Source organism: Lutra lutra, chromosome 5 (genome assembly GCF_902655055.1).
Source record: "Lutra lutra chromosome 5, mLutLut1.2, whole genome shotgun sequence".
Lineage (NCBI taxonomy): Eukaryota > Metazoa > Chordata > Mammalia > Carnivora > Mustelidae > Lutra > Lutra lutra.
The window spans coordinates 106,168,693-106,186,235 of NC_062282.1; the positions used below are offsets into that span (position 1 = coordinate 106,168,693).

Here is a 17,543-nt window from a genome sequence, read left to right on the forward strand (position 1 = left end):
AGTCTTCCATGGCTACTTTTGTTATAACCAAAGAAAAGACCAATTGGAATGCAATGTTTAATTCCTTTCAAAATATGAACTATCGTAAGTATACCAAGAAATACCAAGTGTAATATAACAAACACCCATGCATTCAATGCCCAGATTTAGCCAATGTGAATATTTGGAAATCCTCTTTGTATCCCTCCCCAATCCTATTCATCTCCTTCTCTCCTCCAAGGAAAACTATCTGGATCTTGGTGTGTGTCCTGCCCTCGCATTTAAAAAAATTATATATATATATATATATATATATATATATATATAACCACATAAGTATATATCTGTAAGTAATATAGAATGTCACTTTGCTTATTTAAAAAAAATTGAAATGGTGGGGCGCCAGGGTGGCTAAGTTGGTTGGGTGTCTGCCTTTGGCTCAGGTGGTGGTCCTGGGATCCGGTCGGGCCCTGAATCCAGCTCCCTGCTTAGCAGGGAGCCTGCTTCTTCCTCTCCCGTTTGTGCTCTCTCTCTCTCAAATAAATAAGTAACATTAAAAAAAAATACTGAAATGGCCTCATAACATATATACCCGACTACAAGTTCTTCTTTTTTCCTTCAACATTGTTTTTGAAATATATCCATGTTAATATGTGTAGCTGTGATTAATTTTAATGACTGAATGGTATTTTTTAAATTATTAATTTTATTAGGAACTATTTTTGAAATACAGAAAAAATGGGTGCCTGAGTGGCTTAGTCAGTTAAGCGTCTGCCTTCAGCTCAGGTCACGATCCCGGAGTCCTGGGATCTAGCCCCCAGGGGGCTCTCTGCTCAGAGCAGCAGGGAGTTTGCTTCTTCCTCTCCCTCTGTACCTTCCCCCTGCTCAGGCTCATGCACTCTCTCTCTCTCAAATAAATACAATCTTTTAAAAAATAAAATAAATAAAATACAGAAAAAATAATGCAATAAGCATTTATGTATTCAACACCAAATTTCACCATATATTAGCATTGTGCCATAATCCCACACTAATTCAGATCTTTTCCAAAGCCACAGAATTTTCAGGTACAGTTGTAGCTTCCTGGGCAAGTGGGGAAGAATCCAAACCTCATTTACTGGTGAAGCTTAGAACCTACTCAGGAATTTCTAATTGTTTCAAACAAAATAATGAAGCTTTAGCCTGAAGATCTGCCTCGGAGATTCTGGCAATCTGTCTATGCCTTATTCCTAATTTCTGAAAATTATTCATAATCCAGTCAAACTGATGCCAATTGCTAGAGTGTGAGCACTACATCATACTCATATTTGTGTCCTCGATGTGTCATGAATCAATGAATAAATAGTACCAAGTTTTTTTTTAAAGCACAGATGGTGTTTGCAGCATGAGAATGTGCCTCTCAGATCTCCAAGCATAATACTCATGGGCCATGCTGCCGTGTTATGAATCCACCCCACTTCCCACAGGCTGCTCCTAGCCAATGACTGAGTGAGGCAGGGAGACAGGAAACTCCTCTGACAGGGTACGGGGCTTCAGGACTCCCCACTGGCCTAGTGAAAACTTTCTTAGACTACCCTGTGCTCTAAGACGCTTTCTGTTGAAACTTCCTTTTTCCTCTCTCTCCATCACTATTTACCCCTCCTCCCCCTAGCTCTGGTTTCCTCTCCATTTTCCCTCACAGTTATTCACCCCACCCCCAAAATCTTTTGCTCATCTACTCTCATCTTGGAATCTGCTTGGAGGAGCCTAAGGAGACAGTGATTAAGTGTATGGGTTCCAAGGATTCTCTAGATAGGTCATTAAGAATGAAAAGAGAAATAATTGTGTCCAAAGATTTAGGATATAAATATTTAGGATTAGAACTTAACTCAAGGATATAAGTGATGACAACTTAAATGTTACATGAGGCTAGGAGAAGAAATATGTTCCCCAGGAAGGCCCAAAGGATTCATCATTCACTGAGGGTGTTAGAAATGATCTGATAAGTGGGGCCCCAGCATCACTATGAAATGTAGTGTGGCTCTCCTCTGTAGGCCAGAGTCAATGGCACGAGAATCGGTTGCAGAATTTGGCCCACTGATAGCAGTGAGGATGAGAGGGCACTGGTGGTAGCATTTCACCATCAGAAGCTAGAGGGTCACAGTGTCCACAGTTATGGGAGTTAATAGAACACAGTGTCTGGAGGGCAAAAATCACTGAGCAGCCAAAATACACTGCTTAATATACATAATCCACACAGAGCAAGAGTGGATGAGTGGGAGGTTGAAGGAAGTTACCCCAAAAGTCTCTTGCCCAGTTTCTGAACCTGAAATATTTTTCAGTTTTTAAATCTGGCTCTCATTGATGAGGTAATTGGATCTGAGGGAGAAGGGCCCTGTAATACATAATGATTTCCTCAGTGCTTCCCCAATGGGATCTAGACCATGTACTTGGGTGTCTGTTCACTGGGGAAAGGAAAACATTCAGACATTTCAAGTACTGTTGGAGATCAGGGTCCAAGTTGGCACTGATATCACTGACCCAAAACTTATCACAGGCTCTGTGTTACAGTGAGGATATACAAACAAGAGCCAGGTGACAAAAAGAGTCTTAGCAAAGGTCTGGGTCCACTTGGTCTGGGAACTCATCTGGTACTCATTTTCCTAGTCCTCCAATACATAATTGGGATTGGCATATGTGGTAACTGGAGTAACCCACACATTGGACCTGTTGGTAAGAGCTATCAATGTGTAGAAGGCCAAGCAGGAATCCCCTGAAACTGCCCCCCTCCCATCAAGATAGTAAATAAAAAATGGTGTAACCCTTGAGAGGGATGGCAGAAATTAGTGCCACTCTTAAAGATGCAGGCCTGGTGGGTCCCTAGCATATCTCTGTTTAATTTACTGGTCTGGTACTTGCAGAAACCAGATGGATCCTGGAGACTATTGCTAGCTCAACCAAGAAATAGCCCTGATCACAGCTGCCCAGCCAGATGTAGTTTCTTTGTGAGGACAGATAATGTGGTCTCTTGTATGTAGTATGCAGCCACTGGCTTGGTGAATGTATATTCTTGTCTCTTGGTCAGGAAGGATAAGAAACACTTTGCTGCAGGGCTGTGTTAACTTTCCCACCTTCTGTCATAATGTAGCCTGAAGACATCTGGACCATCTGGACATATTACAGAACTTCCTACTGATTCATTACATTGACGACATCATGATGATCTAGCAGATGAATAAGTAAGAGGGTACTAGTATGCTGGAGAATTGGTAAGACACATGTACTCCAAAGGGAGGGAGAGAGACTCTACAAAAATTCAGGTACTTGCCAGCTTAGTAAAGTTCTGCACACCCCATAATCAGGTGAATGCCAGGGCATTCCCTTCAAAGTAAAGGGCAAATTGCTGTATCATGTATCCACTATTACAATGAATGAAGTACAATGACTATTAGGCTTTCTTTTTTTTCTTCTAGATTTTATTTATTTGAGTGAGGAGAGAGCACGAGATAGGGGAGGGTCAGAGGGAGAAGAAGACTACCCGCTGAGCAGGGAGCCTGATGTGGGGCTTGATTCTGGGACTCTGGGATCATGACTTGAACCGAAGGCAGACACTTAAATCAATTGAGCCAGCCAGACGCCCCAACTGTTAAGCCTTCTTGGGCTTTGGAGACAACAGTCCTAGCTGTAGAGCAAGTAGAACTCCTCTTTAGAACAAATGATCTCAGCATACTCCATGGTATTTGAGATGTTAATGGTAGAAAAGGAGATGGTATGAAGTTTATGACAAGTCCCAGGGGAAGAATCACAACTCTGGATCCTGGGATTACGGAGCAAGGTTATACTGTCTGCAGCAAAGTGTTATGCACCTTTTGTAAAACAGCTCCTAACATGCTAAGATGCTCTGAGAGAGCTGGAATGCTTGACTTTGGGACAGCAAGCAGCCACAAGTCTGGAATTGGCCATCATGTGTTGCGAATAAGTCGTAAAGTAAGATGGGCTCAGGAGCAATCGATCATAAGATGGAAATGGTACATCTGAGACTGAGTATGAGCAAGAAGAAATGATACTGCAAGGGCCATGAAGAGTGGGTCTAGAACCTCATGGCATCTACTCTGTCCTACCATGGCATCCACTATGTAGGAATGTCCCTTCTGAGCTCATACCAGTGACCGTAGGGACCTCCCTCTCAATCAGCTGAAGAAGGAGGAACCGCCCCCTCCCCCGACAGCTTGGTTTATAGATGGGTTGATTTGGTATTAGGTGAAAATCGAAAGTGGATGCTGGGGGCGCCTGGGTGGCTTAGTGGGTTAGGCCTCTGCCTTTGGCTCAGGTCATGATCTCAGGGTCTTGGGATCCAGCCCCGTGTCAGGCTCTCTGCTCAGCAGGGAGCCTGCTTCCCCCTCTCTCTCTGCCTGCTTCTCTGCCTACTTGTGATCTCTCTCTGTGTGTCAAATAAATAAAATCTTTAAAAAAAAAAAAAGTGGATGCTGTCTGCATTATATAATTTATTTAGCATGGCTGTGAAAAATAGTGATGAGACAATTTGGGTTTTGTTTGTTTGTTTGTTTTAAGAGAGAGCAAGAGGGTGAAGCAAGAGGGACAGAGAGAGGGAGAGAGAATCTTAAGCAGGTCCCACACCCAGCATGGAGCCCAACATGGGGCTGTCCATCTCATGACTCTGAGATCGTGACCTGAGCAGAAATCAAGAGTCAGATGCTTAACCGACTGAGCTACCCCAGTGCCCTGTGATGAGACAATTTGTGAAAGATAAAACTTCCCGATGTGCACAGCTTCAGGAGATGCATCTGGTCATCTACTTCATATGAAAGGGAAAGTGGCCTAAAGTCAAAACACATATGAGCTCTCATCAATGGGGAATGGTCTGGGTCCTGGAAGAAGAAAAATTCAAATATTACAGAAGAGGAAGTCTGGAAAAAAGACATGTAGACAGACATATGAGAGTGGGAACAAGGTGTGAAGATTGTTATACTGTATTTTAATACCCATCAGAAAGTGTCTACATGGTCTGGGAACCAAATGACCAAGCAGACAAAGTAACTTGACTAGTTGACATTCACTGGCATGACAGGCAAACAGATGACATGACCACAGTGAAAGAGATGGAGGCTTTACAAGGGTCAAAAACATGACTTCCACTTATGAAAGCCAATCTAGTGACTGCCCGCTTTGAGTGATCAACCCACCAGCAACAGACACCAACACTGAGCCACCAGTATGGCACTCTTCCTTAAGGAGGCTAACCAGTCACTTGGCAGCAAGTGGACTACTTGGGAACATTTTCATTCCGGAGGAGGCAGCGGTTTTTCTCAAAGGAATAGAAACTTAATCTGGGTATGGGTTTGCCTTTCCTGTCAGCATGATGAAGCCACTTAACAGAATGCCTGATTTACAGACACGAAACAATATAGTATCTAATCAGAGAACTCATTTTACAGATCCACTAGTCATGTCACATACTGTGACATCCAGAAGCTGCTGGCTAAATAAAGTGTTCATGGCATGATGAAGGCACAGCTGCAGCACCAGCCCAGAAGTAACACCCTGCAAGGATGGGGGTACCATTCTCCAGAACATGTATAAACACTGAATTTCAGAACTTCATGTAGCACTATGTCCCCAAAGGGAAGAATACATGGGTGCAGGAACCAAGGAGTGAAAGCAGGAGTGGCCTCAGCATCATTTTGAGTGACCAGCTGAATTCTGTTAAGGTGAGAGGTCTTGATCTTCAAAATGGGTATGTTCTTGTCATGAGATAGTAAAGATCTCATTGACCCAGAAGCTACAGCTACCACTTTGACACTTTGGGCTCTTTGTGGTCAGAAGGTAGCAGGCAAGAAAAATCACCACCTTGTCAGGGGTAGTTAACACTGATCAGTGAGAGGAAGCAGGGCTGTGTTACATGATGGGAGCAGGGAGGAATGTGCATTGAACTCTCGTGGCCCCCAGATATCTCTTGGTATGCTCTTGCCTAATTGTGACAAATGTAATGATGTAGTAATGGAGGCTATACATGGGTAAGGTCACCAGGAGTTCAGACTCCTCAGGAATGAGAGTTTAGGAAACACCACCATGTGAGCCACTAAAGTTAGCAGAGTGAGAGACTTCAGAACAGAGAGTGGAGGAGGAAGACGATGAGTACCAGTTTTGGCCATGAGACCGACCATAGCAGTGGAGGCTACAGTTTGCCTCTTCTAAATTTGCCCTCAGGAAGAGGGGCTGACCAGAGTGGAGCTGCTCCCCAAATATGTTATGAAGTGGATCCATGGAGCACACAAGTTAAACTGTACTAGATGTAGAGATGTGGCAATCACATCATCCTTTAAGAAAAGACTTGCTCTGGCATGCCTGGGTGGTATATAGTCGGTGAAGCATCTAACTCTTGGTTTTGGCTCAGGTTGTGATCTTGGGGTCATGAGATGGAGTCCCACATCAGGCTCTGTGCTCAGTAGGGAGTCTGCTTGAGATTCTCTCTCCTACTCCCTCTGTCCCTTCCACTCTTACTCTCTCTCCAAAATAAACAAATAAATCTTTAAAAAAAAAAAAAAAAAAAAGAGGGGCGCCTGGGTGGCTCAGTGGGTTAAAGCCTCTGCCTTCGGCTCAGGTCATGATCCCAGGGTCCTGGGATCGAGCCCCACATCAGGCTCCCTTCTCAGCGGGGAGCCTGCTTCCTCCTTGCTCTTGCCTGCCTCTCTGCCTACTTGTGATCTCTGCCAGTCAAATAAATAAATAAAATCTTAAAAAAAAAAAAAAGATTCACTCCACATCTGCAAGGCATGTGGTTGGCTGAGTGTCCAGCTGTTTGTGTCTTCAGAGTCAGCTTCAGGTTATCATCCGATGCTTTTCTCAAGGTGGTCCCAAGTCAATGACTGGGCAAGGCCTTATCATTTTTACTCAATGGGGGAACTTCTTTAAGGAATAATCTTTGTTCTGGAGCTCCCTGTTGGGGTAGTCTGTGCAATTCTGCTTCTGCCCCCTTTCTTCTACAAGTGTTAACCCTCATAGACTTTTGCATTTTGAACTTCTTTTTAGTGTCTCCTTCTGGGAGACTCTAATTGGGACAGATGCATCCATTAGGCCCCTGAACTCCTTTCATTCATTCATTCCCTGTTCTCAGTCCTGGAATGTGTGACTAAGTAATCAGAACTGCTGTTTTCTCACATGTAAAATTAAAGACTTATCCCTTTCCTAAGTACATTATATGATTGTTGTGAGGATAAAATAAAAATGTGCAGGAAAATCCTATGTAATTTGAAAGCTGCTATGTAAATGATTACAGTTTTTATTAAAAAGCCTAAAGAGTTCAAGCACTTCCCAGATTACTTCGCAATCCTCAATAGTTAAAAAAAAAAAATTCACACAGAAAATTATTTTCAAGCCTTTTCAAAGCTGGTAAGGTGTATGTGGCTTTCTGTTACTTATTCCTAAGGAATAATTTTTACACTTAGAGATCTAGCTTGGCAATCAAATACACAGCTAGATAAAGAATTGTAGAGTACTACAGTAAACTGCCATGGGAATTTTGGTTTGTTTCTTTTCATTTCTAGGATAACAATTACTAAGATAGAGTAAATGAGATACACTGAACAACCCCTTTGACAAAACACAGAGGTCAAAGTCTTTGGAAAAAAATATTTAAAACCTGTGTGGCCACGAAAGAGTTTTTTCTAGCACTATTGTGAGAAGACATAATTTAGTATCTTTGGATAGATATTGCAGTTTTAATACATATGTAAATAAAAATATTTCCTATAAGCATTCTTTTAGGGCTCATTATTGGTATTCAAAGTAATCTATAATGTATTACAAGAAGAGAGCTAGTGATCATGTCATCACTTTTTATGAAAAACTTTTAGTGGTACCTTTTTAGCAGAAAAGACAGGTAAGTTTTCTTGATATGCTATCTTTTGCTTAGCTGGTGATTCAGATTTCGAAAGTTTTATCTCTGATTTGCATTTGAGAGTTGGGACCTGTTCAGTTACAGGCTTTGCAAATTTGTGGTTCTACATAAAGAACTGTAAAAGAACATTTTAAAAACCTGTCCTTTTCCCTTTTTGCTCATCCTGCCCAAAGTAATATATATTTTTTTCTGGTCCAAGCAGATCGATAGGTCTACAATGTCCACCTGAGCGACAGGGCTAAAAATTTAGATTGTTTATTCGGATGCCAGTGTATTGAAGTAAGTGTAGCTAACAATGCATCTTTAATCCAAATGGTTTTGCATACTTTGAGAAACACTTATAAAAGTAAAAGAATAATTCCCATTGTACTTTATTGTGGATGCAGAATACCTGTGCTATGAATCGGGAGCTAACAGTAAAGAGAATAACTATAATATAAATTAGATTATAAGATCCACCCAGCCATTTGAAAAATGTGTTTCATTTTTAATGAAAAATATATATAAATAGCAAAATTCTTCAGATTTACATGATTTTTTCCCTATGTGCATTCTGATAGTCTCTAGATAATTGAATCCAACTTCAAAAGGACTTAAGCCAATGACCTCAAAACGAGGTTCCCAGGGGGCACCTGGGTGGCTCAGTGCTTAAGCCTCTGCCCTCAGCTCAGGTCATGATCTCAGGGTCCTGGGATCGAGTCCCACATCGGGCTCTCTGCTCTGCGGGGAGCCTGCTTCCTCCTCCTCTCTCTCTCTCTCTCTGCCTGCCTCTCTGCCCACTTGTGATCTCTCTCTGTCAAATAAATAAAATCTTAAAAAAAAAAAAAAAAAAACAAAACAACCGAGGTTCCCAGAACAGTACACAATGACGAAACCTGAAGCAATAAAGCGCCGGTGAACTGAAATGTAAATACTCATCCTATTAGGACATGACTGAATTTTCACTTACTTAATTTGGTTTTGGAGTTCTATTGGCTGTCTTCAGACACCTCCCTTTCACATCTTAAATTGTGTCTCAAGGGTGTTAGGGGAGAATTCAACAGTCTGAGGCATCCCAATAAAGTTTAGCACATAGTTCATGTGATGTTACAGAGCACTTTCTGAATAGAGGGGTTACATATACCGACTCCCCCCGGGGCTCAGAAGCCACTTGTCCCGCAAGACGCACGTACCACGCTCACCGTCTTCCCAACCTGCCGTCTGTGGAGAGCCTTCTCCAGCCGCTGGGGAAGGAGGCTGCGCGGAAGGCAGGAGTCGCGCGCGCGGCCGCTCGCGGGCGGGGGCGGGGAACGGGGAGGGGCGGTGCCGGCGCGCGCGGGCGGAGTGTGCGCGCCGCCGCCGCCGCGTCACCAGCGTGCGGCACGTGCCCGTGTTTACGTCCCTTGTGGAGCAGCCTACGTAAGCAGCCAAATGGCAACATTGTGGCGATACTGAGGCTCAGAGTTTAGGAGACGCGTCTATCCGTCAGGCCGGCTTCGGGCTGTCGGGAAGAGCAGGAGAAGGAGGAGGGGCGGGGAGATAGGCCTGGGAGAGCGGCGGAGACTTACACATCGCCGGCTCCTACCGCCTACCGGCCTGCCCGGCCCCGCGGGACCCGCTCCTCACCTTCAGAGAGCCGCAGACGCAGCACCGCGGCCTCGCGCTGGGGGCGGCCGGCACGGGCGCGAGGCGCTGCCGCAGCACCGGACTTGTAAACAGATCCAGCCGCACGTGACCATGTGAACTACCTGCTCCGGGGACGCGTATTGTCTTTCCTGCGAGCCGCGCCACAAAGGAGCGCGGCGGGTTCAAGTGAGGAGGGCCCGGCGAGCAAGCGGGGAGAGCCGGCTGGCGCGCTAAGATGGCCGAAGGCGCCCAGCGAGGGTGAGCGGGGGGCGCGGTGCAGCCAGCCGGTGAGTCTTCGAGCGGGTAGGGCCAGCGGCGCCTCCCCCGCGGCCTGGCACCGGAGCCACCATGTCGTTCGCGCTGGAGGAGACGCTCGAGTCGGACTGGGTGGCCGTGAGGCCCCATGTGTTCGACGAGCGCGAGAAGCACAAGTTCGTCTTCATTGTGGCCTGGAACGAGATTGAGGGCAAGTTTGCCATAACCTGCCACAACCGGACGGCCCAGAGGCAGAGGAGCGGCTCCCGGGAGCAGGCGGGGGCACGAGGAGGTGCTGAGCCCGGAGCACCCGCGTCGGACGGGACCCGCGCTCCAGGCAGCCCAGCGGGCAAGGGCCGGCCGGAGGCCACGGCCTCTGCGACTCTGGGTAGAAGTCCGGGGCCCCGGAGGAGCGCGGCCTGGGCGGAGGGCGGCTCTCCGCGGAGCGCGCGCAGCCTTCGTGGGGACCTGCTGCTGCGGTGTCCCGCCGGCAAAGGGGCGGAGAGCCCCCTCAGGAGCCCAGTGCGGGCCAAGACCAGCCCGGTCCGAAGGGGATCTGAAGGCAAAGATGTGGCGGGGGCTGCTGCAGCAGCGGCCCCGCCGGCGCCCAGGGAGGCCCCGTTGTCCTCCGTGCGAGTAGTGAGCGCTTGTGGGGCGGTCTCCGAGGAGATAGAGGTGCTGGAAATGGTGAGGGAGGACGAGGTGGCCCCAGCGGCCCTGGCGCTGTCGGACGCGGAGCAGCCACCTTCCACTGTCGAACTGGAGTCCCCGGCCGAGGAGTGTAGCTGGGCCGGGCTCTTCTCCTTCCAGGATCTGCGTGCTGTGCACCAGCAGCTGTGTTCTGTGAACTCGCAGCTGGAGCAGTGCCTGCCCGTATTCCCCGAGGAGCCCTCTGGCATGTGGACCGTGTTGTTCGGGGGTGCCCCAGAGATGACCGAGCAGGAGATCGACACTCTGTGTTACCAGCTCCAGGTCTACCTGGGCCATGGCCTGGACACCTGCGGCTGGAAGATCCTCTCCCAGGTACTTTTCACTGAGACCGATGATCCCGAGGAGTATTATGAAAGCCTTAGCGAGCTGCGGCAGAAGGGCTATGAAGAAGTACTTCAGCGGGCCAGGAAGCGCATCCAGGAGGTAAGAACCTACTCTGGGCTGCAGTCATTGGTTTTAGCTACTCACTGCCGGAGGCTGGAGCCTCTGTCTGGGCTGTGACCATGATCATATGGGAGACTTTTTCTTCTGGACCAGAGAAGAGGAAGAAGATGGGTTCCTTACCAATCAACTCCTTGATTCCTTTCAGTAGTGGGAAAACCCTGGCTTTTCTTAATTGGCCCTCTGAAGGAACGATTGTCTTTAGACTTCTTTATAGCATTTATCAAATAGGCTGTATATAATAAGTGGTGTGTTTTCTACTCAGTGCTGCAGGTAATAAAGCCACTAAGAGGCTACCCATAAATATACACTGAGCATTCCTATCTCTTTTGCCTCTCTTTCCACCAATAACTGCTCAGATATCAATCTTACTTTTCTGATGTCCTGTTCATTTATTCAAAATAGTTTGTCTTAGGGAATAAAGTTTTTTTTTTTTTGTTTTGTTTTTTTTTAAGTCTCCGTTTGTAGTTTGGCAACTTAGGCAAATTTTAAATTCGTTTTCCTTCAAATGAGTGGCCTATCCAAATGAAAAAGCACCATGCGAATGTATTTTTAAGGGCTTATGAGTAGTCTAGAGTCTTTATAGCTGGCTGATGTTTAACTCCTGTTTTAGGGAGGAAAAAGTCTTGAGCAGGAATGTTTATTATACTTTCGTACTTGTAAAAGTAGTACAAAGCTTTTTCAAACCATCTTACACCTAAAATTACAGGAAATAATGTATAAGGACTGCATGGGTATATATGAGGAGGTCTGTGATTTGTAGGATATACATAATTTGCGGTCATGCCTACCGTAGAATTTCTGCTCAAAGAACAGTAGGGAAAAAAGTATTTTAAAATGTACTTTAGTTTTTGGGTCACCTGGCTGGCTCAGTCAATAAACCATGCAGCTCTTGATCTTAGGGTTGTGAATTTGAGTCCTATGTTGGGTGTGGAAATTACTTAAAAATGAATATTAAAAAAAAAGATCCACTTTAGTTTCCCTAATGGGCACTAACAGATACTTCCTGAAAGCTATTATTTTTAGTATTAGTACCGATTGAGGTTAGAGATGGCGTCGGGAAATGCCCCTTTTTATGATGTTTATATTCCTGACATTGTGTTGTCATCTGTTAACCTTGCCTGTGTTTATAAAAGCCTCGAATCCTGCTATTAAGGCTAGGAAGCTGGTACCTCGAGGTTTATCCATGGAATCCTATGTATTTTTCATTGCTAGATTTGGGGTGTTTTTCTTGCTTAACTCACAGTGCTTTCATACAACTTCCTGAATCCAGATTTTCACTCCTTCCTGTTAGTTTACTTTGTCCTAAGCATCACCCACCTGTAATGTGATCCCTAGAATTCTGGGGATGTTTTTATTCCCTTCTTTTTTTTTTTAATAAGATTTTTTATTTATTTGAGAGAAAGTGAGCATGTGTGTGCATGATTGGGGGGGAGGGAGAGGGAGAAGCAGACTCCCCATTGAGCAGGGAACCTCACTTGCCAACTTGATCTTAGAATCCTGGGATCATGACCTGAGCGGAAGGCAGACATGCAACTAATGAGCGACCCAGGTGCCCCTGTTTCCCTCTTTATCATCTACATCTGGAATCTGTGTTCTATCATAATTCTTTTTGGAAGGAAGTGGTAAATTTTAAATGGTCACATATATTCTCTTTAAAGTTTTGTTAATATTGACTTGATTAATATTGTATTTCTTTTAAACTACGTGGACAATATCAATATTTCTCTCATAATTTTTTGTTGAACTTGATTGTTTTTTAAGTCTTCTATTTATTAGCAAGAGAGCGTGTGCATGAGCTGGTGGGCGGCAGGCCCCTGTGGGCAGAGACAGAAGCAGACTCTGCTGAGCAGGGAGCCTGAAGAGGGTCAATCCTAGAACCCTGAGCCAAAGTCAGATGCTTAACTGACTGAGCCACCCAGGCAACCCCTAAACTTTATATCTCTAAATGATGTAGACTTTTTTAGTTTTAATTTTATTGATTTTTGAAAGAGTAATTTTGTCTGGTTTCATTCAAATAGGGTCAAAAATGAGAGCTGCCAAAAAATAGATACAGTTTTCTGGAACTTTTCCATGGGGGTGGAGGGTTACATTTTTTAAAAATATCTTTTCTTGGGCCCCTGGGTGGCTCAGTGGGTTAAAGCCTCTGCCTTCAGCTCAGGTCATGATTCCAGGGTCCTGGGATCAAGCCCCACATCAGGCTCTCTGCTCAGCAGGGAGCCTGCTTCCTCCTCTCTCTCTGCCTGCCTCTCTGCCTGCTTGTGATCTCTGTCAAATAAATAAATAAAATCTTAAAAAAAAAAAAATATTTTTTCTTAATGTTATGTTGACCATGGTGTTGCATTCTCTTAAACAGAATTTAAAGTTTTATAGAGTATTTTGTGTTCTGGAAGACAAGTCAAAAGAAGTTTATTATGAATTCATTTGACATTATATAAATTTTTGGTGCTTCGATTAGTAGATTTGAACAGTATTTGAAAAGTAATTATCAAGACAAGAAATGGATTCAGTTTAGTGCTCACCCTGGTATCTACTGGAAGTTTATATTGAAAGAAATGAAGCTCAGTAGGGAGAAAGGGTAGTGGGTTTAATTAGCGACTTCTGTTATGGGCATGATAATAGGAGTGTAAGAGCATGGCAGCCATGTTTTTTTGTTTTTTCTTAGCTGCTTAAAATGTTTTACTATTTTGGGACGCCTGGGTGGCTCAGTTGGTAAAGCCACTGCCTTCAGCTCAGGTCATGATCCTGGGGTCCTGGGATCAAGTCCCGCATCGGGCTCCTTGCTTGGCAGGGAGCCTGCTTCCTCCTCTCTCTCTGCCTGCCTCTCTGCCTGCTTGTGTGTACTCTCTCTCTCTCTGACAAATAAATAAAATCTTAAAAAAAAAAAAAAGTTTTACTATTTTAATAGTTTGCAGTAACTTTTTTAGGTAGACTGTTTATAGAAATGCGTAATTTTTGTGCTATTGATTTTATTAAATTTAGTATAATGGTTTTTTTGTTCCCAATTCTGCAGTTGACTTGTGGAAGTGGTTATAAAGGTGTTCAAGCCAGGTACATCTGGTAAATCAAACACATTCTTAGGTATATATTACTTAGAAAATTTAAACTTTTGGTTGTGTTTTTCCTTCTTTATTTTCTCTGGATCTATTTTCTGCTTTTTTTTTTTTTTTCCCTCCAGGATCCCTTTTCCTATCTATTTAAAGGCTTTAGCCTAAAGACCACACCTGTTTTTGTTGAAAATGGTCCGTAAATTGTGTAAAGGAGGTGATTTTTTGTTTTGTTTTAGTAGAACAGACTGTACAACTAGATTGTAAACTTCTCAAGGTCACTGGCCTTGAGCGGTATCTTGGAATTCTCTCTGCCATCCCTAGTTCAGGGCCACACATCTTGAGCATTCTTAATATTTGTGGAGCAAGGACACCAGAGGTGTTTTTGTTGTTGTTGCTTTTTAGTATTACAAGAATTCAGAGGATTTAGAGGAAATTTAAAAATTTGGGTAAATAAAATTTTATTATAAATTGCTTAATGTAAATTCCACATAAGGGACCATGCTATTTAGAAACTGAGAGTTAGGGGTGCCTGGGTGGCTCAGTGGGTTAAAGCCTCTGTCCTAGGCTCAGGTCATGATTCCAGGGTCCTGCTCAGCGGGGAGCCTGCTTCCTTCCTCTGTCTCTGCCCGCCTCTCTGCCTACTTGTGATCTCTGTCTGTCAAATAAATAAGTAAAAATCTTAAAAAAAAAAAAAAAGAAAGAAAGAAACTGAGAGTTAAATCTTATAAAACTGTAAATAACTTTCTAAATAAGGGGTCTTTATCTGAGGCTGGTGAATTCCCTATAAGTTGAGGGGAACTATAGATGGACTTTAATGGGGTGCCATAAAGTAGCATACTAAGTTTTATATGCATAGACATTTGCATTTTTGTAGAGGGGCATTTATCAAATTATTTAAGGTGTTCTTCAGAAAGAGCTTTGAAACCATAGTTGTAAATCATTGGCTTTGTAAGCTTTGGGCGTACCTCTATTGGAGTTTAAGTTTTAGAATATACTTACAATTTAATATGGGATTATAAGAAGTACTTATATATCAGTTCTGTGAAATATTGAAGAATAAAATACTAAGTTCTTTACTACACGTTTTAATGATTCACAGATTTGGTCAGTTGACTAGGAATTATAGCTTGTGAGAAGGTATAATTTATGTAATACTAATAAGAAATTTTTACTTAGTTTTAAAGATTTATTTATTTTGAGAGGAGGAGGAGGGAGGGGCAGAAGGAGAGACTCTTGCACGCAGACTTCCTGCTGAGCAAGGAGCCTGACATGGGAATGGATCCTATAATCCATGAGATCGTTACCTGAGCTGAAAACAGGAGTCAGATGCTTAACTGACTGAGCCACCCAGGTGCCCCACTAATGAGAAATTTTTAGATAACATAGGAATTGTAAGGTTCTGTGCTACTTAGGGCCTTAATCTTAAATGAAGTTAGTAATTTATTAAATGGTAGGTTTGTTTTAGACTTTTACGAGGGTTTGCTGTAAGGAGTGCTATTTGTATAGCACCCTATTTGAATGAATCAGGTGCCACCAAGGCCACTGGGGATGGTTTTGAGCAGTAGTCTTAGTTGTTGGTTAGAGCTGGGGATCATATTGTAGTGTATATGCTTGGGTGACCTGTACCGTGGCTTACTTACCTCTGATGACCTTGATTTTGTAAATAGTGGTTTCCTTATAAGGACAACTATTGTTGAAATAGTTGTGGTCTTTTATTTTTTTTTATTTTATTTTTTTTAAGATTTTATTTATTTGTCAGAGAGAGAGGAGAGCGAGCGAGCACAGGCAGACAGAATGGCAGGCAGAGGCAGAGGGAGAAGCAGGCTCCCCGCCAAGCAAGGAGCCCGATGTGGGACTTGATCCCAGGACGCTGGGATCATGACCTGAGCCGAAGGCAGCTGCTTAACCAACTGAGCCACCCAGGCGTCCCAGTTGTGGTCTTTTAGATAGTGAACCTTAACTATGATGGTAGGCTTGGTTAAGATCTAAAATAGTCTTCTCTTTGGAGAAGAGATTATGTTTATACAGTTGCTCAGCTAACTTCTTCCCAGTTGATTTTAACTTATTGCTAGTAAAGCAAACAAACAAAAAAGTACTGAGAGCAGTATGTGTTTTTGTTAGTAACCATGTAAGGGATGCTTCAGAGAGAGCCTACCTAATGTTTGAAGTCAGAAAGACCTGGCTTCCAAATAGAACTCAACACTTCCGTGACCTACTTAGTTAACCTTCTTAAAACAGGGAAATGGAGGGGCGCCTGGGTGGCTCAGTGGGTTAAAGCCGCTGCCTTCGGCTCAGGTCATGATCCCAGGTCCTGGGTTCGAGCCCCACATCGGGCTTTCTGCTCAGCAGGGAGCCTGCTTCCTCCTCTCTCTCTGCCTGCCTCTCTGCTTACTTGTGATTTCTCTCTGTCAAATAAATAAATAAATAAATATTAAAAAAAAAAACAGGGAAATGGAGAAGATACTTAAAAGATATCTAAGATTTAAGTAAGATATTATGAAAAAGTGCTTAACAAAGTGGCATGTATAAAGGAGGCTTCCAGGAAGTGTTCTCTTCTTTCCTGTAATGAGGATTCTCCAGAGTTTTTTCACCTCAGCATTTGTTTAAGGGAATGTAACTAATATTTATTGGCACTACTTAGGTATTGGTGTTTCATGTTTACTATCTCCTTTCATCCTCCCCACTCTCTTTTCAGGTAAATCGTGTTTTATACCTGTTTTACTGAAGCAGAAGTTGAAACTTAAAGATGTTGGATTTGGCCAACCTTAAATAGCTAAGTTGTGACCAAACTGAGATTCAGGTGTAGATTGGTTTGAATCCAAACATGTGCATTTTCTGCCATGCCTTGTTTCTTTGAAGACAATAGAAGGGATGTCAGTCTCTACTCCTGAGAATGGGAGAGTGGCTATATTTAAAACTTCTAGTCAGTTCAATAATGGCTTTTAAATTGAGATAACTCATTTTTTTTTAATTTCAAATGAACTATGATAGGCATGCTGTGGGGCAGAGTCTCATGTTGTGTTAAGAAAGGGGTTGCCTAGGGGTGCAAGGATGGGTTTATGTTAGACAAGAGTGCCCAATTGCTGTTTTCCTTTGTAACTTAAAATGACTCAGATGTAAATAACATAAGGGACAGGGAGCTCTAGAAAGAATGCTTACCATCTCTCCAACCAATTATGATTTTTGTAATTTTTCTGAAAAACTAGGATTAGTTATAAAACTCTGGAGCCACACTGATATCCCAACTATATGTATTAGAGAAATCATAGTCTTTTTAGAGCCTGAGGATGCTGGCCTTTCACTGGGACAGTGTGCCTTTACCCATGATTAGGTATAAATAGTAGAAGTAGACTCAGGAAGGATTTAATGTAGTTGCAGCTGAGAGCGCTGTATGGCTGTATTTTCCCATAAAAACAGGGCACACACAGTTAAGGAATAATGAAGCTAAGTGAATTTTATAGGATTCTTGAAAGTTATGAAAGACTTGAAAGGTAGAGGCCGTGAAAACAATGATTCAGATACTAACTTTTTCTTTATTTCTGTGCCCAAATAAACGTGGCCATTTTTCACATCACTGAAAAGAGAGAAGTATAGAAAAAAGATGA

General features: G+C 43.4%; 1 protein-coding gene across 1 annotated transcript in view; it reads left to right on the plus strand.

The window, feature by feature from the left end:
* Window positions 1-9,243: 9,243 nt before the first annotated feature.
* The window catches only part of JMY (junction mediating and regulatory protein, p53 cofactor), a 113,249-nt gene continuing 104,949 nt past the window's right edge, over window positions 9,244-17,543 (plus strand). Inside the window, exon 1 of the mRNA XM_047729628.1 lies at window positions 9,244-10,870. Within this exon, the coding sequence (XP_047585584.1) occupies window positions 9,830-10,870 (1,041 nt within the window). The 5' untranslated portion in view covers window positions 9,244-9,829. The remainder of the gene's footprint in view (window positions 10,871-17,543) is intronic.